Genomic DNA, 21,380 nt, shown 5'->3' with positions numbered 1-21,380 from the left:
AAACAAGGCCTGGGGACCAGTTCTGTGTCTGCTCTAGGAGCAAGGTCAGGGTGCCAGTTCTGCTTCCAGAATAAAATTGTTGTGGGGAAGGTTTTTATTCACACAGTGTGCTTCACACCATGTCCTTAAAAAGTTGTGGTGGCTTAACTCAGGGAATGGTGCTCTACCAGATGAGGGACAGGAATGGTTAAGGCTGGCATTGCTTTCTGTATGCCTCCGCTAATGAAGCCGCAAGTCTGCTACTAAGAACAAAAACAGCCATTCTGGGGATTCTCCCAGGAAAGAGAAATGTCAGAACTGACACAATGTTTGCAGTAATAAGCTGTGTTGGCAAAATTCTTGTAGATGTCACCAAAATGTAAATGAACTCCACTGACTCAGGGAAGCAATCTCCAGAAGAAAGAGACACAGAACTTATTTGCATTTAGCAGGGGATTACAAATATCATTGTTCCCTCTCCTCCTCGCAGACTGAAACTGTTGGCTCAGTGTCAGCAGTGCAGAGATGCAGTTCTCTTTCATGAAACTAGTTTAATACCAAGAGAATAAAGTGTGTATCCCTGTGCTTGTCAGCTAGCTCTTCTTCACACATACTTTGCTGCAGGAATCCTGATTCTCAAAACTAGGATATAGTATATGATATAGTACAGCAGAAACATGTAGAAGTACATAACCGGTACAGAAAAAGAGAGGTCAGTCAATAAAAATACAAGACAGATTCGTCGCTTCAATAAGATACAGTGAAGTCAGTCCACAAGCTTTTACTGGGCTCCAAACGTTTTCTTGCCCTGAGTACTAAGCTGGAGATAGTAGTCAGCACAGGCTTTGCAAAGTACTACAGAAACCCCATTCTGGAAATACTCCATGGAACATGAGTTAGCAAAAAGAACAGAAAGTTTACCTGATGATAAAAATGCATGAACGAGGCAGGTATAATGCAACATCTTAATTTTTGTTGTCTGGAGAAATGAAATATCATCAGGATAAAAACAAAACATACAAAGATAGTACAGGAACGTTACTTACATTTCCCACTTTTTAAGGAATATAAAGCAAAATATGAAAAATCCTAACAGACATAAATGCCATGCTTTCACCATAAAGAATAGCACAGTAATCCCCACTGCAGAAGAGATGAAAGAATCAGGGAAAAAAAAACCAAACCACCACCCACAAACCATGTTTCCATAGCAAGTCTCTTTTTTCCTATCTTCACATAACCCATGTAATATTCATTAGAAGTAATTGCTCAGCTTAAGGAAACAGTGTGCTGGTAATTCATGCCTCTTCGACAGGTCATAGAAAGTGCAGGAAAAATATGCAGAATTAGAACGTGACTTAACACAGAGCGTAAGACATAGATCATGTGCCGCAGAAAGTGTCAGTTGGGTTTAATTTAAATCACAAGTCAATTCAAGGAAGAGCAGAGTTAAGTCAACAACCAAAAGGGCAATAGCTTACGAATCACATTCAGTTAAAGCTCCACTCTACTCAAATGCATTGGTGTGTCAATTCACAGCCTCACTGCAACCATCTGTCCTCAGAAGACTGCAAGGCAATTTGAACATTGCCGGTCCTTTCAGTAGGCACACAAAGTGTTCTTCTGACAAAATTGGATCATACTTGTACTAATAGAGGTCAGCATGGGATTTCATGACTGAACAAGCCAAAAAAGGGGGTCACAGTCTCGATGTGCTAAAATTGTGCACATTTAGTTTATTGTTTGGTGCTTGAGAAATTGACTTGTCTCATGAGAGATGCTAACATCCTAATGATTTGGTGTTGGGTAACATGCTCCTCTTTAGCACTAATACCATGCCTTCCCTTTGGAAAGGGAGCAAGCATTTAGACTTCGGGTGCCAAGCTCCTGACACATCATCTTTTCTACCAGGACAGAAAAAACTATGTTGGATATATAGGCGGTAGATTTCCAATCATGTAGCTATCCATTGCACTGCAAAGTCCAGCAAGCACCACGTCCTCCCCACTGTGTAGGACACTATTTCATCCTAACAGGGAGCTAACACAATGCAAAATAAGACCACAGATTTTCATTCTGTAACCCACCAAAAGCCATGTGACCTGTTCTATAGAGAACCACAATGCCCTGTCACATGTTACTTAGAAAAATGGGGCACCTGCAGCATCAGTTATACGGGGATAGTTCTGCTCAAGGTCCGCTCCCTTTAGCAGTTGTTTCATCCAAGTCAGAAGGGAAGAGATGGGTGAGAAGCCTGCCTCCTCTGTCTCTCTGCAGTTATGAAGGACAGGCAAACTGACATTCACCAAATGGAAATAAAACATGTCTTAAAGTCAGCATCCCTCCTACCACTTTATGGAAACATGAAAACCTTGCTTCAGTCTGCTAAGTTGTAGTGAAAAAAGCCTAATTTTATCAGTAGAAATGGCCAACAAGAATGAGAAGAGCTCTTTATTAAAGGATGATAAGTGAAAGCTAAGATTAAGGCTGACATTAGGCGAACTGATTTCATATTAATCTTGATTTGGGATCATAGCACAGCAATTATTTGTGATAATATATGTATATACATATTTGTAGGAGGCAGACATGGGTTTTATGGGTTTGATGCATTCATATTAAATTATCTTGAGTTAGAATCCAAAGGACAATGCTTATAGACTAAATAAGACTAGTGAAATATTCCACTGATTCAAAGACATCCATCACAAATGTCACCACATCCCTACCACAGAAAGCGGTTCCATACAAATGTTACGTACATACTGACGGGACCCACGGCTGCAACCCGTTCCTCTCTCTCCAGGCCTCTGAGCCCCAAATGGCACACTGCAGCCAGGACTGCTTTTTGTGATAAGGCAACTAATCCTTTTAACCCAGTCTTTGACCTAACTGAACAGGCTAGTGACTGAACTTGCTGCATATTTTTCCTGTCCACCCTAAACAAGCTGTTCTGTGCAAGGAGCAGAGACAAGGTGCTGGAGCAGAAGGAAGAGGTGTTACTGTTTTCATTGCTTCTGCAGCGTTAACTACTAGGACAAATAAGTTGAATGTACTTTTCTTTGGACGAAGCTTAATGGAACAACTGTTACAAACGGTCTTTGAAAAAAAAGATGCCATTCTCACAGATGAGAGTTTCCTTACCATCTCCTCCACTCAGGAAGGTATTGCTACCCTAAAGAAGTCACATCTAAAGCAAATGTGACAGATCAACTACATGTTATTCCAAGGTTCAAGCACCCTTCTCCCACATTTATTCTTGTAATTCAATACCAATAATGAAGATTAAGTATACTGTCTTTACAGGAACATACTAATTAGAATTAAAAGTTGTTACTTCAAGATGAGGCAAAACCTTCAAGTTAGATTTCTCTGCTTAAAATTGCTTTTAGAGTTTACAAAAAAAAAATTACTAAGATCAAAAACAATTTGCCAAAATTCCAGTGGAGAAAAATAAAAACTTCATTGAAAAAATACAACCATAACAAAAAAAAAGTATATTTCAAATCTAATTCAATAAGCTTGCAAACAACGATTATAGTTATGCATGCGTGGATAAACTTATAGATGCTTGCATGGATGAATAATTCATCTGATCTCATACCATAATCATTATGCATGTACATTAAACCTGCACATGTAAAGCTGGTATGAATGCAGTTTTGAAAAAGACAGCATTCCCCCAGCACATCTTACTGACATCCTGCTCATTTGGAATCCTACCTCGGTGAAGTGACTGCTTCTTTGTAATTTCATGTTTGGGAATAATTGAGAGATGAGCAGATAACTGAGCCAGTGCACAAGATAATTTGACTGGACACTGTATTGATTCCTCCTATAATGATTCAGGAACTGTTGGTGATGAAGACTTGTTTGGATAGAGTAGTAGTAGTGCAGAAGAAATTACAGGGTACCCATGCTTCATCAGTGATATATACCTCATAGTCAGTGAGAGAGTAAAACATGAAATCTTGTGCTAAATTAATCAGAGGAAATAGGACCATAATTCATACAGTCAGTAATCATCTTGACAAATATTGTAAATTAATGCATTATACATTGTTCATTACTTTTTATCTCAGTCACAGTAATTTTCTAAGGTTGATATGTACGTTTCTCTTTGCAGAGTTTTTGGCTAATCAAACACTGATAAAGGGCAACATGAGGAATAAACATACACATTATTAGGCCATCTCTAATCCTTCTTCACAGACAGGGTTTATCTCCAAGTAACACAGGAGATGAACAGGAGCAGTGACTTTCTTTTCAGAACCAAAAAGCTCGCTGAACAGTCTTAGCACTTCCTCAATCAACAGTTACCCGCACCTTCACAAGCATTCAGTGCTTGCAAGCTCAGGTATATTGTTAGCAATGAGGCCATCTGTTTTTATCAACTCTGTCTTCCTTGGCCCAACCCTAAAATCTGGTATTTTAGGAAACTATGCAGCAGCTGCTAGTTAGAAAAATCTGTGATCTCATCCCCAGAAGGACTTAACAGGATAGTATTAACAAGTGACACAGTAAATATGAATACATCAATTATTTTAATAATCCAGACAGCATGATATTTCTTATATCGTATGCTGTCAGCACAAGGGAGATCAGAGGATCTAAAGTGAAAGTCCCTGCACTGTATGATATTCAGTACAGCCTTTAGAACAAATTGTAGTAGGACAGCATGCACAGGCGGAACATTATAAAGCTGTAGGTGCAGCTCCATAAAACATAGTGGTTATCCTTGTTAACATTTCTAGCACATTTCTCCAATTAATACCAAAGCAGAAGCTATCTAGAAGAAGGCAGGGGTTCAAACCGTTTGCATAGCATTCATGCCTTCCTTGGTAAAGAATTATAATCTGTCCCTTTATCTCCAGAAGCTAAAAAACAAAACAAAAAAACCAACCGCAAACCAAACAAAAACCACAAACCAAAAACACACACAAACAAAAAAACAACCCACACAAATGACCCAACAAAAAAAACCTACATCTAACTTCAAACCACATTCCCTTACAATTTACAATGGAAGGCACAACCTCTCCCTTCTCCAGGTCATGAACAACACATCACTGTAGTACAGTTTGAAGACACCCCCAGCACTCTTGATTAAGACCCCTCAAAAGATACCTCATGATGCACAAGACAAGAATGAGTAGTTAAAGGAACTATTTGATACCTGCCGAGATTTCAAACCTTTCCCATTTAATGTTTTTCCTCAAGGTTCAGGACAGTGGGCACTTCGGATTAAAAAAATAAATAAATTAAAACAATCAAAAAAGTATCCACTTTCCATTGCCATTCTACCTGGGCATTTTGCCAGTACAATTATATTTAGGGTATGCTGTGGAATCCATGGTTTTATAAATTCTGAGAAATAGCTGTTCACCTGCTACTCCAAGGTAACGTAATATTTCAAAATTACTTTGAGGCAATAAGGTAATTCTGAGTTTACATCTTGTCTCTACAGCAGATGAAAAACTTACTGTTAGCTTTTTAATAATTAATATGAAGGTCATCTCAGCTTTTTACATCTTTCACTTTCCAGTTACAATAACCATCAGGAGTTCATGCTTACAATGAAGCACAAGAGCTTTAAAGAGAAAACAGCCACCTTTTCTAAGCTTATTTTTGTTCAATTTCAGCAAATTAATCAGTCATTGCATTGCTCTTGCTTTAAGCAATTGAAGTTCAAGGCTTCCATATTGTCGTAGCATTCACTTGGTTCACTCATTCAGCTAACGCTCACGCAGACTGGTAATCTTCGGTGGAGGCCTCAGATTTCAAGCCCTGTCTCCCCAGACCTTGGACAGGTGACCTGCGGAGATCGCGGGGGTAAAATGTGAATTCCAGCCCTGGGTTTCGATCATGGTTGTTGTTACTTGGTCCCCTCCAAGAGCCATAGCACCTTTTCACACGAAAGGACCAAGTTTTTACTGCTGTGCAAAGCTCTGTGACTCTGCTGCTGTTGGAAGGGATTTTCCCGAAGCCTTTAATTGCAAGGTCATTATGAAGATAGCATCCAACACAGATGACACATATCCCATTGCATTTTGCTAGGATTTGATATTTCTTTAGTAACCCTAGAGCACCATTTTCCCCTTTTATTACTTTCAGTGTTACATCACTTTCCTAAATAAGCCTTTTTCAGGAGAGCATTCACTTTCCTCCAGCTCACACCTTGTATTTCTACTGTCATACAAAATAGGACCTATTTTCATGCTGTCATTTTCTTCACAAAAAAATTCATTGCCTACTAATGCAAAGAATATAAAATTTCAACTTGCTTTTAATCTTTGAATGTCTTTTACTGTGATTGTTCACACGTAAGAAAGATGTTCATACATTCACACGCGAATTGAAGTAGCAGTGTATCCAGCTATCTCATGCGAATACTAGTCCCACATAAGAGCAGGTGCATACAATTTATCTAAGTTTAGCATTCTCTTTGAGACAGTGATAAAGTCTTCTCATGTGAACTTTTTACGTTGCCCTCATATTGAAGCATATTCCGAGTTCTCCTGTATTGCAAGACTATAGAATCATAGAATCGTTTAGGTTGGAAAAGACCCTTAAGATCATCAAGTCCAACCATTAACCTAGCACTGCCAAGTCCACCACTAAACCATGTCCCTAAGCACTACACCTACGTCTTTTAATGTAATATATAACTTTTTGGTAGGGAAGAAGTATGTGTAGTTAATTTGAATAGAAGCGCCTTAACTGGCTACACCATGTGAATCCTCTTGGCCTCATTACGAACCTAACAATGTAACTCTTACCTGCCAGCAGGCAGTTAAAATGAATAATTAAGGCAGATAAGAGGAAACTGAAGAAGGGGTTCCATTTTTTTTTTGTGATTCTTTTTTAATTTCTTAATCAGCAGTTGTAAAAGTCCTTGCTGCTAGCAAGCATGTAGATCCCTTTGCAGTCATGTGTGATCAGGATAACCAGGGACAGAAATAACTTCCTTTTCTATTACAAAGTTGTTTATATGCACTTGAACAGGGATAGAGTAGGATTTTACATCAGCCTAGATACTAGTTTTTCCACCAAGAATCCCATAGCTTTTTTCAAAAATTCTGTTTTTTTCTCCAGTGGGTAAATGGGAACAATTTAACAGACACATTTCCACTATGAGTATTAATAGAAGTAAGAAAGGTAGGAGGGTTTGCATACAGGCATGTTAGGAGTTAACAGCAGGACTCAGGAAACAATCAAGGGTCAATTTGTGATGCAGTGGTGGGTTAATAGTCGAAGGAAGATCATTCTGCCTCATCCAAAATAGCAAATTGTGTCCAGAGATAAAATCACAGTTATCTGACAAACTGCAAGAACAACAGTTAGTGACCTTTAACATTAGAGTAAACATACAAAGCACATCTCTGATGTGAACACCGCTACTGCAAGAAGGTGGAAGCTGGATGGTATTTCTCCCTGTTCTTCCAGGCAGTATCCCTAAAAGGGCTTTCATTTAGGTAGTCTTATTAGAACCACCCCTGCAGGACAAGCTTATCTTCTGGGACTGAACCGTTTTCTGGTCCCTTTTGTTCAAAAGGCCACAAAAACTAGCTAGCCTTAAAAACAGTCAGTATTCCAGGTTAAGACACTGTCAAGGGTGCTGTGTGGGCATCGCAGAGGTTCTAACCTACATGCAACACTGTCCGTTACAAAGGGATTTATAAAACCTTTGTAATTCAAAATTTAATCAACTTTCCTGTAACATATAATTATTTAAATGGAGTCTAATCTAAGAAACAGTGTGCTCACAGAAAAAGCCAAAGTTCTTGTTCTAGCCTTATTCTGCATCTTTCTATTGTTATTCTCACTCATTCGGTAGCAATGCAGAACAATGCACACTGCAATTTCTGTTTCCTTTAGAAATATATACTTTTTAAAAATCCTCTTTGAAAATAGTAAGTAGGTTAGTTTTTAAGAACAGGGAGGAATACCCACAGCCTACACTGCTAATTGCCTGGAGAGAAAATGGCGCAGCGTACACAGATGTTTCTCAGGCATCTGTAAATATCAGTCCTTCTTAGCATGTCTTCTCTTTGGTGAACAATCCAGGACCTCTTCCGACTTCCCAGCAGACAAGAAGGTGTAGCTACGTCATCTCTAGCAGCTATCAACGTTTACCCTATGCTGAAACTAGCCTTGAAGTGGAAACTACATTTTATATTTAAAGTACACACATGTACACACTGCAGTTTATATAGAAAGGTGAATAAATGCACTTTCCTAAAGGCTACACTTGTTTGGGCAGGAATTTGTTTGTTTGTTTGCTTTTAAAGCCCTTCCTCTGCCATCTCAAATGAAAGAGCAACCAACATGATATTATTTGTACAAAGGAACTATGTGGAACCTATGAAATAAGCTATATATGCAAGGCAGCAGAATGTTACGCTATTCCAGGAGAAACACCGCTGCCTATCAGCTGGGGTGAAGTTACTTTTTCCAGCCCTTCAGTGGTGTGAATCTTCTCTCCTCTTTAAGCCTGACTCAGCTCTGCAGGCCAAAGATAAATATGGGAGAGGGCAGAATAGATGATGTGTACCAAGCAGCCCCTAGACACTGCACAGCATATATATGGAATGGTGGTTGGCTGTATGGCAAGTCCCGTACTCCGATCTACCAGCCCTCTAACCAAGCAGGTCTTCTGTAGTAAGCAATAGGGATTTTAAAGAAAGGGATTTTTCCCCCCAGATTTTTGAGCAGTAAAGTTTGAGTAATTTAATTTCTATAGATCTTTCAGTGTCCTTGAATTTTGGTGGCTCCTTTAGCAACAAAGGGACTAGGTGATTGAAATCGTCCCAAGAATCAATATCTGGTTTGCTATTATTGACGTTCCTGCAGGCTGTCTAAGCAGAAGTCGTAGTCCTATTCAGACAAGATCTGAGGGAATGAAATCACTTCTTAATGGTATGAGAAAACTCCTTGATTTATGCTGTAGCTTTTACAGATACAAATGATAATGTAAGTCATATTGTAGGCTTTGTATACTCTGTGACATCAACACAATAACTCATACAGAAGTGCATAACAACACTGCAAAACCATTTTAATTATCTAAAAAAATTCAAGTCAAGTCACCTTGAAAGAAAGACCAAGCTATATCACATATGATATCGCCTCTTAAAGAAAGATCTTTGGATTCCAGCATTTGTTAACGGGTTTCTGTCTTAGCACCCAGTTCCTTATATAACTAGCTAGCTGAGTATTTCAGTTGTCATTATTTTCTAAGTGGTAAACATCAATCATTCCTCTACATTTTTTTTTTTTAGTAGATTACTACTGTTGAAGACTGGAGATGAGGATAGAAAAAGAAATAGGATTATTTCAATTGGAAAAGTCCTAAATAAGAAGCAGCACATAGCCACAAGCACTCTAGAAGGAGTGTTTGAGGTATATATAAGGTGGATATGATTCCTGAAGCTCAGTTAGTAGTTCAACCTCAGAACTTGGTTGCAGATACCATCTTTGTTAGCCCTTTTCCAGAGTTTCAAATCACGTGAGCAGGTTAATGATCGCTGAAGATGCTGGTTAATAGAACCAATTGAATAGTTCAATGCAAAAAAAGCAAAATACAGAACTTCGTAATTTAAAGTGTCTCATCAATTTGAGACAATTTAATAATAAGCAGAAGTGGATAGCTGATTTACAGATTTCATAAATGCATATAGTGGGCAATAGAACACAAATCAGCTGCTCACCGTTGTTTCTGTTAGCTCATTTTCTCTGTGGAGGTAGGAAAGTAAAGTTTGTAAAGAATGGAACTTCTCTGTGGAAAGTTTTGGCTTTTTGGGTTATTTTCCCCCAATATAGATGAGTGGTCCAGGCTACATCTTCCATGAGCTGTCATCTGCCCTATAGCTACCTCTTTAGCTCACATTAGATATAGTTCAGACAGAGCTCAACCTCCTAAAGAGCAGACATGGGGCATCTAGATCACAGTTCAAGCAGACCGACTGCTGAGGTAAAATATAGAATTATTTGCCAATTACAATTTTTCAAACCTTTCCCTCTCAGAATAAAAAGAAAAATTATTATATTGCTACATTTTTGCCAAATTCTATATGAGAAGCTTAGGTGCCAAAATACCAGAGTTTCTCACAATAAAAAAAAAATACTGCTTTTGCCCCGGTCGAGTCACTACCAACCTAAGTTGGATCTGAGCTTATGAAAGTAACTTTACTTTAACGGGTAAAATAGGATTCTCATCATACTTATTTCCAAGCCCTAATATAGAGTTTCTGAAAAAAGTAATAGGTTCGGGTCCTGCTTATAAAATTGTATTAGTTCAAAGTTGTTTGTATATGAGAAAATAGGGGAAGAAATATATTGTCCATCAGAAAGTGGGCTGTTATACTTCCAGAGTGATTTGTTTCACTGCAGTGGTATTTATCATGTTGATAAAATAGACCATGGATCTGAAAATTGGAAGATTTTTCCTGTTAATTTGAAAGAGCACCTATACATGCTGCTGTGACATCAACATAATACCCTAAAGCCACAGCATCTGAAAAGATTTATTTTCTGAGCCCTTATGCAGCCACATTCTCTTTGCTTCTGACATTCTCAATTTGCAGGCTGCTGGTGATCCAATCTTATTCATTCTGGCTCTATAATAAGGATGTCAATGCACGAAGAGAAAAGTCATTATCTGATAGCCAGCAGACATGATAAAAAGGCAGAGTTAGATATCTCAGAGGAAAGGCCACCCTTTCTGCCTTGGATGAGCTTCTCAAGGTCACGGGCGGCTTTTGTACCTGTAAGTATGCTCCAAATTCACTTTAAGCTGAGTGCATCAGATAAAACTGAAATGTCCCTACCACACAGTCTCATGTTCTGAATAAGGTTTTAATTTTTTACTATTAATTAGTGAAAAGTTTTAATTATGATTAGAACATATATATGGAGTGAGAAAGATCAAAGAAGCAATGTGAGCTGCAGAGAAACAGTCTAAATTTATGGGTCCTGCCTGGTTAATGGCATTCCGTATGAATGGAATGGTTTGGATTATGCTGAAGTATCTCCCACAGTAGCAATAATCAGGCAAGACTAGTTAACACAAGACTAGTTAACCGTTTGTACAGAAAGTTTTTTACCTCATATTTAAAAATAATAATGAATATTATCTGGTTTGGGGAACTGTTTAAATGTCACAGCTGCAGCAACTGACAGCAAAAATTTATTTATTCGTCGACTTTGCCAAATAACTCTTATGTACCATTCCAGAAGATAAGTTACCATCAAGCACAAGTTAATGGGCTCTCATAAGCAATAAGTGGATGAAAGTTTGAGCTGCAATATCCATGAGCTAAACTAGATCAACCAATCTTTAATCTATGAATATGTACACCATACGATGCCCTTTACAAGCCACATTAAGGTAAAAGTTTGAAGCAATCCCTATACAGTTATTATTGAATAACAATTGTAGCTTAAGAGGCAGTTTAATGTTATGTATGCAAATCAGAAAAGCATACGGAACTGGAGGACAGCACATGACTGGCCCCTAGGCTGTAGGTAGCAGAGGCAAGCAGTGCGAGAGAATTAAATATGCTCCTGGGCATCCTGAACTGAAAATTCGTTTCCCCACACTATTTTATGGCTCATGTAAAACTGATTTATAGAGAGGACATTTCCCAGATTATTCTAGTCTTCCACTCATTTGCTCAACTTTGCTACAAGATAATAAGATAAATGCAAAAGGACCAGTAGCCTTGCCTGTTCTTATCATCATCACCAGTTCCTCTTAAACACTACTTAAACATTTACCATACTAAGGTAGCAGTTCTTATCTGCTTGCTGTATCTCTCTAGAATATAGGAAGAATCTGATGCACAGTGTTCCCATAGCTAAATGAGTGTAACTGGTGAGCTGAGTGGTTTTATTCTTTTGGTATTAAAAACACACAGATGTGAGTTTGCATTGTAGCACGACAGTCTGCACTACTGTTCAGCTGCTTTAGAGGTCAAGAACGCAAACATTCAGTGCATTCAAATATTAAGGTAGTGCCACCTAATTCATTACACTTGACACAAGCCATTGCTGTAGCCAGACCTACAAAATCCTTTCTTCAGTGACCAATTTTCTATATTCCATACTTTAACAACAGCTACACTGTACTTACTCAGTTTTTAAGTCTTTCTGGGCTCCTAGTTATTCCTACCTTAATAAGTTGCTGTCACAGCTGCTGTAGCTCTTACGTGATGGAGCACTCAACAATAGGTGTGCCAAGATTAATCTTTCACCAGAGGCACAGAAGGTAGTCTTGCGAGAAGACAAAAAGCAGATTGCAAGAAGCTATTTGAGGAGAACATACCTAGTTTCTTCCCAATCCAAACTGGTCAGAATTAGTAAAAAGCATGGTATTTTCCTCTTTCTTATAATGGGGAGGGAGCATTCAGTTCCAGTTTTATCATTAAGTGAGACTGTTAACCAGGGAGTCAGAAGAAAGCATAGATCCATACAAAGTGTTCCATGGAAAATGTGCTGATTCCAGTATCATGTCTGACAGAGCTGAGCTGTTCTTATAAGCTTTTCCTTTTATGGAATTACTGACTTTTTTTAATACTTTCACTACACCTAGGGATTGGAAAGGTTAAAAAAAAAAAATCAAAACTTGTCAAATTGCCATTCCATTTAAAACTGGCAGGTTGTTTGCACAAAAATAAAGAGTGTTGAACAAAGTATAAATGTAAATGAAATACAGGCCAGATTTCAATTTGAAGCCATTCCTGATGTATACTTGGGATAACCAAGGTAAGTCCCATAAGCAGATGTTATCCTGGCATTTATCTAGCATAAGTGGGAGGTTCCAGCCTTCCTCAGGATCCAGATGGAATAGCTTTGAATCCAACGGAGACTTTTTTCTTTTTTCTTTTTTTTTTTAAAAAAGATTTAGCTCCTATGAGGCCTTTGCATTCAAGGACTTGAATAATATCCCTCTCTCCCTTGCTACAGTGATGCTCTGTACAAAGCCATCGCCTGTGATCCAAAACCTTTTCCAGCTTGCTTTTGTAATGCACCTACCTTACTCATTTTGTGAACTCCTGCCTGGGAGCTACAGAAATAAGCAGTGTGATAGCAGTCTGATAGCAGCTGCAGCCAAGAGGCTTATTTCACAGTACAGCAGCAAGTGCAGAATCCAATTGGTCACTCTTGGCCAGACTAAATCATCTTTGAACAGGAACCATTCATAAAGGCATAATCAACAAAATCTTCATCAGTTCCACTAATTTAGCTTATCTGTGTGCCTCACTGGGACATCTCAGCTCCTTCTTGCCATCTGTCAGTCTCCTCCCCTTGATAAAGAGACTGCATATTCCAACACTGTCCCAACCAGGAATTAAAAAAATAAGGATATCACAGAAACATGCTTTAAATTGCTTCGGTGTTCGAGACACTTTGTTGTGATTATTTAAAAATCAAAGCATACTATGTACTATCCTATACTGAGCTTCCTCCTACTCATTTCCAGTCCTGTACACTTTGTTAATATAGCCTATTTAAAGGTAGCAGGAGGTGCTAGATCACCAACCCCAAACAACTTGTACTAACCCAGGGCGTACATGTAATACAACACTGTTCTGTCAGTGTGGTTCAGCTCTAGTTCAGCAAGTAATCACTAAGCCCATTCTGTCCTTAGGCAAGGCTTAACTGAGGCTGGCAGGGATTGTAGAGGTGTATGATTCTGCACACAAAATCCTTCCAGTACAACACAGCAGCATTTCTTCATGAGCTCTTCATGCACGTTTCAGTCTGGGAAACCACTCCATATCTCATCCTCTCCACCAATGATAACATGAATTATCATCTTTATTAAGATGATACATTTTAAACCAAGGGAAGAGATTTGGTTATCTTAGTAAGATCCAGCCTTAGAATCGTCTCTGATTTTTAAAGGGAACAAAGAAAACCCTATCAATTACAGACACCAGTGCAGTTTCACTAGAGCTGATGTGCCTTAGGGGAGAAAAACAAACAAACAAACAAAGAACCGCACAAAACTATTTCAGTATGGAGAGAAGTGATTTTCATTTATATGTAGTGCTTCCCTTCTGTCTCATCTGGGATGCAAGCAGGTAAAAGCCAGTGAAGAAGAGAGAAGCCACTCCTAATAAAGGGCTATATCTTGGATGAACCAAGCTCCCATGACACATCTGCACACCAAAATATTTCACTCTGACGGGATCTGACCCAACTGAAACTTCAGCATTCCTTATTGCCAAGTTAGAAAGGAATAAGAAGTGTCCCTCCAAAGATAGGTTAATGAGAAGGAGAAATAGCACAACATATGCCAAAAAAGTCAAGCTGTACTACACCTCCTCCAGTTACGTGGAGTTACTTTACAAGTTGGTCTGTTGAGATGCAGGAGCACTGGGTAAAATAATAGAATGTGATATTTAAGGGATTTTGCAGATGGATAATTTATTGTTTAACACCGAATGGATAGCATAGGCAATTTTCCACTAGTACTCTCATTCTAAATTAAATGTTCGCTCAGCCGTATGTGCCCCTTGCATTGTATTCACAGCTGCAACAGCCAGCACGTTCCATTTGTGCCGTGTCTGGTTAGTTACGCAACTCCCATCACTGGATAAAAGCAATGGTTTGCGCAGCCAATATAATTCATATTTAGAGGATTAGATATAAAGTATTCATATTTATGCATGTATTGTTTACAATTTGCAGTTTCATGGAGAAAATACAACTTAGCTCAAAAAAAAAAAGTCAGCACTTTGCTATTGCTGTTATATTTATGGGCTTTTCATAAATTTCCAGATACTTTATTCTGAATGAAAAAACATAGCATTTTTGTACACAGAAATGTACGGTTTATCAAAAGATGATGTATTTGGATAAGAGGAGAAAAATTTATAGGATGTTCCTTTGCCAAAAGTAACATAAACATCTTTTGCCCCAAAAAAATTCAAATCCAAAGAATTTATATCAACACAGCATCTCATTCTGTAGTTGTTACTCACTTGAGCAATTCCCATAGTAGTCAGTCAGTCTGTAAAGTCTGGAGGACTAGACTCACAGTGTCAAACTGAAAATAATATCATAGGAGAAGTTTATCAACTGCGTATTGTTTTAGGAGCTAGGCTAAGGGGAGTTATTAATATATTGCAATATATCTTGTCTTTACCGGAGACTGGGTTCAATTAGATTAAGAGCATAAAAAAAGAGAAAGATTCATGATGGTGAGAAACAAGAGATAAAATAGACAAGATTTGGAACAGCTAAGGAAGCCCTGGGAAAGTGCTAGATAAATGGGCTGTCTTGAAATAAAAAATAACACCTCAAGTACAAGTGGAGAGTATAAGAGAGAGTACTTTCTATTTGAAGTCACTGCTAACCTGGTAAATTCCTATAAAGCAAAATAGGACCAAATATTAGTGCTCACACTGGGTGGCATCACAGGAATCTCCAAAATAGTCAATGTGTTAAGATACCAGCTGGCTTCCATAGCTAAACAATACACAACAAAAATAAAAGTAAAATTTAAAGAAAAAATCTAGTCTTCTTTTCTTTAGACAGTCCCTTCCTGTTAAGAGGATCATTTAGAAGTTGTCCAAATTTCAGAAGATGCAAAAGCACTCACTGTGGCCTCTTTTCTTTCCCACTGAACTTGATGGGAAGTTTATCACTGACTCCAGTTTCAGCACTACTTGACTTCAATTTGAAGCCCCCAAGCCTGATAGTGCATGGAGCAACCTCACACCCCAGGCTCATGTTCTCATCATGATGGCAACAAAGTTGATTCTTCCCTTTTATCTTTGCATGTCAGCCAAAATTACCAATAAATTATCGGCCAATGCTTTCAGTTCAGCTGTCAATTCCCAGCAGTTGTGATTCAAACTAACTGGCACTACTGTAATATTTGAATCTTTCAAAGACAGAATTTGCAAAAATCTGAATAAACAAGGCTATGGAAGGCCAGTGGGAGTACACGCGTGGTGGACACATTACCAGTAGAGATAGTTTAAAAAACTGTACAAGTGAGAAACACGATTAGAATTTTGTAAACTCCAAGGAAGTTTCTTTCTAGTGCAATGGTCTTAAGATCAGCAGAATGTACCCCTCAAACATATATCCCATACCCAAAAAGTCTTTGCGCTCAGAGTATTAAATAGGACAGTTTTCCATACCTTTTTGATTTAATGCTACAGAATCAGTTTACTTTTCAGAAAATTCAGTTTTCTCTTTTGGCATAAAATGCGTTGTAAAAGCTCAGCACATTTCTTGGCCGTCTATCTTAATTGCTCATAAAGATTCTCAGCCAACAGTCAAGTGCTGCTAAAAAACGAACAAAAACCCTACTACATGCTAATTCCCCAGGTTTTTTTATATTTCTAGTCAGTTCTCTCAATGTCAAGCATTAGCCAATGATAATATACATTGGCTTGAAGCCATCATCTTCTTTTTAAGCTTATTGTGACTGTAAGACACTAAGTGGTATATCCCAAAGGAAAAGAGTGGGGAAAACATTGCTGAAAACTATCTGCTAACATCTCTCTGTGTAAAAAGCACTTCCACTTCCAAAAGCACATACTCACTTTGCAGAACATTTAAAAGAGCAAAATTTTGTTAGTCTTAGTTTCTGTAGGAAACAAATTATTTATCTGGCATATAGCCAGATATAAAAATATATCCATGCCATATTTAAAAGCTAGTCTTGGTATATATGCATCTCCAATAATTTCTTGCATCAATAAAATTTTGGTTTACTTGGTACATAGTCTGATCCTGAGTAGCTACTGGGAGATTGTTTCTTTGTTTTTTAAAAAGCTGTGGATTAAGGATGGGAAAATGGGTGCTTATTGCAACTTGTTTTCAAGGCCTAGGCCCAAATTTGGTTACCTTTACTGCATGCCCAAACTTTTGTCCACAAATAAACATACAGAGCCTTTTACTTAAGCAGGAGTTCTATCTGCTGAAATCCTGAATCCTTTATCCCATCATTTCTAACATTTACCTCCCCTCCATTAGCAGTATGATCCCCCATAAATACATCTATGGGGAATTAATTCACATATAATCATATGTCAGTGGTTGATTCTCTAGAGGAAACTTATTGTTTAACTTTTGATACTCTCTCTTTAGCTTGTCTCAAAAGGATATTTGACTTGGGAATAGACTACTGGAGTTATTCTGACTTTTCATAGTTTGGGATTTTCTTGCATTTTCCATTTCTCTCCCTTAAGCAGATTTATTATTGAGTTTAAATAATACATCTAGAGAGTTGGGGTTTTTTTAACACCGACAAAAACAGTTATAGTTTTGCCACATACAATATGAGTGCATTTCGACTGAAAAATCAAAATGGGATGGAAGTAAGAGTAGTAATGATGCTGTTGAACTGCTTGCCTGGAACAAAGGCACACAAGCCAGATAGAGCTCAGTCAGTCGGCCATCACCTGGTGAAGCACAGGGTGATGTGCTTCTGCACATCACATCACATCACTTCTACTGCACCACAATACTTCCACGCTGTTGTAAGTTGAGGTCTGCCTGCCCACACGTCTCCTTCCTTACACAGTATCAGGCCAAACTAGGGAGGATGAAATGAGAATGACTGCAACAAACCTAACCTCTCCACAACTCACGTAGCCAGTTTGAACACCAGGAAGGCCTGGACTAAAGCACAGGTTTGGCACCATCCTTGGGTTACTGTTTAAACATATGGGGGAACCCAAACGGCAATAAATAAAGTTTATTTACTTTCAGGTTTTTAATGAGTAAATTTTTAGTGCTTATTGTGATGGTTTTCTATTTCAACAATTTATTAGATATTAAAGCCAACAAGACTGCCATATATGCCCAAGCTTCTGCCTGCTAAAAAGCCACATCTTTGATGAAAATCCAGTGCCTCGCTAAGAATCCCCCTCTGAATGAGTCTCTTCCTCCCTCTGCTCCAAATCAGTTTTTTGGGATGCTGACTCATCCCACAGACTAAAGCACACTCTACGCTACAAAAGCATGCTCCTCTGTTTCACTCTTGCCCAAAACTTTATCTGCAAAACCTTGGAGTCTTTTCAGACCTAGTAACAAAACACAATTCCTCTGTTCTGCTTGGAGCCCAAATTTTTGAGTTTTCACATTCGTCCTTGTGCACTGAAGTTCTTTCAGCATCAATCAATTCATGATACAAAGAATCTTTCCAGGAATAAGCAGTCAAAATTACCATTATGCAACATACATCATTGACTCCAGCAGGATATTCCCCAATAGCAGGGAAACGATGGCCTAGTGACTCCCCCAGAGTCAGTTACTAACAGCTCCAGAAATCAGTCTAATAAATGGGTTGTCCATAAGAGCATGAATTCGTGCAATAGATCTGTCACAGGCTGTCTCTTAGGGCTTTGAACACCCTTAGTTTTGGCATCTGCATAACCACACTTTGTAAATCTCACTTTTCACAACTGACACGTTCTTTCTCTCTCTGATGTACAGAATTTCACTTGAACCAGAGCAGCCCAACCAGTGAATTCCCCAGCTACAGTGAAAACGGAAGTGATACCAGTTTACTTGTTTCACCCCTTCTGGTGGCTGGAGTAGTGATCGGACTTGTGCTATTTCTATCCTGTGTTACAATCATTGTTGGCAGTCTGCGAAAGGATGGACGGTTAAGACACCCACATCTGAGGAGAGATGCTGTTTATGGTAAGATAGCTAGTTATAGCAAGATAATACTTACCTTTATTAATATCTGGTGCTATGGGCAACAAAAAGCATCTGGCTGCTGTGCAAGGGATTAAAAAAAATAAAATAATTAAAAAATAGGATGAGTAGGTCACAGGCAGCTTTGTAGTTTAATAGCATCTTTATGCTGGCACTGAATTCACATAGTACAAGCTCCATAGTTAATGGTTAATATAAACAAGGCCAGTGCCGACAGCATTTCTTAAAGAGTTTATTTTCCCTTGATACAGTATAAGATTTCTTCTCCATTGCTAGATTCCTGGTAGTTTTATTTCCATATCCCATTATAGCCTTGGTATAGCATATAATGTAATTTCTATTTGTCGGAATGTCAGGAATTTTTTCACTTCTGCAGCATGCACCAACCTACAACAATGACTGGCAATTACTTCTTTTCTGACCACAAAAGTTAATAACTGGATGTAAATAGAACAACAGGGTATCAAAATGTCATTACAACTGTCATAATCATTAAAGAGACTGGTTTGCTACCAAAAAAGTGCCAACTCCTGTCCCCCTACCGCCAACAAAAATCCCCCGTACTTTAAAAGGATTTGAGAATATGAAGGAGTTATTTGTAGAATTATATTTTTGGCCAATTTTGGGTTTGCTGACCAGAAGTTAAAAGCCACTTTGTCAAGGAAATGACAGAATCTGATTATTTATATATTTAAGGAAAAAACAGTTACACAAAGTTACTTTGTAAGTTTTCAGCTAGTAAAAATTCAAATTATAAATGGATTAATTAACTGAGTGGAGCATCAACAATTTTTGTCATCTGTGGTTAAGCTCCTATGTCTGCAGTTTGTTATGAGAGTACAGTTCTTTGCATATTGTTGAGGTTTTCTTCTTTATATAGATAAGATAATAATAGTGAGCCACATAAAAATGCATTGGCTCAAATCTTGATTTCACTGAGGTAAATCAAGTATCTAACTGACTTTATTTAATTATTTTCACGTCTAAAAGAAACACATTTCCTAGCATCATTTTGTCCACCTGGAGCCAGGAATAATTATTTTGGGCTTTCCCAGAAACATTTATCCAGATAAGTGAATAACGGCTATGTTTTGGCAGCAAATTTTAGACTCCAAGTGAAATGCAAACTCCCATGGTAACGTACAGAGGGGGAAAAGGAAAAAAAAAATTCAAAAAAACTAATGTCTATTATTGTAACATCTATTTTTCCTACTTTTCAGCAGGTAAATTTGGGATTAAATAGTTAAACCCAAATTGGAGTTACTGTTTTACCCATGAATATTTTGGCATGACAAAGTACTGACCATTAGGATTCAATCACTACATTTAACTGCACTGCTATGTTAATTTCAGTTCCTTTAAAAACCCTGAAGCCAGGCAAAAACATAAAGGACCATTTTCAAACTGCTTGTTAGAAATAACAATGCGAGAGAAATGGAAAAAGAAAAGCATGGTGATATTTTCAGAGAAATTAAAAAGAATAATCTTAAACGAAATTGTGCCAGTCTACCCAAGTGAAAATTTTACATTAGCACACGCCATCCTACTATCTCAGCATGCTTCCACTGGCCAGCATGGGAGCAGCGGGAGTCACTGTGAAGTTGGCTTCCTTCACTTATCAAGCAAAAGGAAAGCACAGTGCATGATAGACTGGATTAGTCCTGGTAAATTCCTGGGGGATAAATTGGCAGAAGTGAAAACTGCCAGAAGGAGGAACAGGCTGTTCAAGTGAGTCCTGCCTTTTACCCTCTACTGAGAGAGGCACTACTTTGATGTCACTTTAGAAGCTGGCCCTTCTCTCCAGGTACTATTTTAATGCATCAAGTGAAAAGGAGGAATCACTTTATTTGGAAGACAACTGCAGGGGCTAGGGGGTGGGAAATTGCTGCATTTCCACAATTTGGGACATTCTTATGGAAATTTACCCCGGAATGTTGAGCATTAACTAACTATGCTCAAAGACAGAAAATAGCACTACCTTCTTGCTATTTCTGGAGCTACGAAACTCTTGTGAAAGCATTAAGAAAGCCCTGGAGCAGGCAGCAAGATGATTTTTTTCTACTATTTTCCAGTTTTTCCCCTTTTTAAGAGTGTTTTATTGAGAACAGCATTTTCTCAAGACACATACCTACAATCAAACATGTAAGCCTCCTTTTAAAACCTTCACAGAATTGGTAAGTTTTCAACATATGCGACTCCTGGGAACTTCAGCAATCCTGCTAATGTTTGAAGCTGCATGCAGCAGAACTGCCACTCTCTTTCAACCTTTGAGGCACAAGAAAAGCTTTAGACACTTGCATCTTGTAGGGCAGCACTAACTGTATAGTCCCTGTGCCGTAGCCTGAAACACCACAGTTTGTCTACAGATGACGCCAACTTGCTCTTAAAGGAATAGAAATGCCCTGTGAAACCTGATTGTTCCAGAATACCAGTAATTCCTCTGCCTCAGATAGGTTTTATTTTCTTATTTATGGTAGTGTTATAAACAGTGATATTGTGTCAGAGAATCTACCATGGAGAAAGAGAGCAGCACGTATTAATTGCTTGTTTTCCAGCTCCAGATGGCTTCTCTTATGGTGGCTCTTTTGGAGAGCTGAGATCCACCTGTATGGAGGAGTTTCCCCCAGCTTTTGATTTTGGTTCCTATCTGGATACACTTTCTCAGGTCAACGTCATGTATCCTGATTCACCTCCACGGTAAGCACTTTCCT

At 38.4% G+C, this 21,380-nt stretch overlaps 1 protein-coding gene across 1 annotated transcript in view; it reads left to right on the top strand.

The window, feature by feature from the left end:
* Nucleotides 1-21,380, top strand: part of BEAN1 (brain expressed associated with NEDD4 1) — a 64,385-nt gene that overhangs the window by 25,005 nt on the left and 18,000 nt on the right. The window contains exons 4-5 of the mRNA XM_087739165.1: nt 18,442-18,651; nt 21,225-21,366. Coding sequence (XP_087595291.1) covers nt 18,442-18,651; nt 21,225-21,366 — 352 coding nt within the window. The remainder of the gene's footprint in view (nt 1-18,441; nt 18,652-21,224; nt 21,367-21,380) is intronic.

Source organism: Nipponia nippon, unplaced genomic scaffold, assembly GCF_047370975.1.
Source record: "Nipponia nippon isolate SJK-2023a ecotype South Korea unplaced genomic scaffold, ASM4737097v1 scaffold_7, whole genome shotgun sequence".
In the NCBI taxonomy this organism is placed as follows: Eukaryota; Metazoa; Chordata; class Aves; order Pelecaniformes; family Threskiornithidae; genus Nipponia; species Nipponia nippon.
This window is presented reverse-complemented; position numbering and strand designations above follow the sequence as displayed.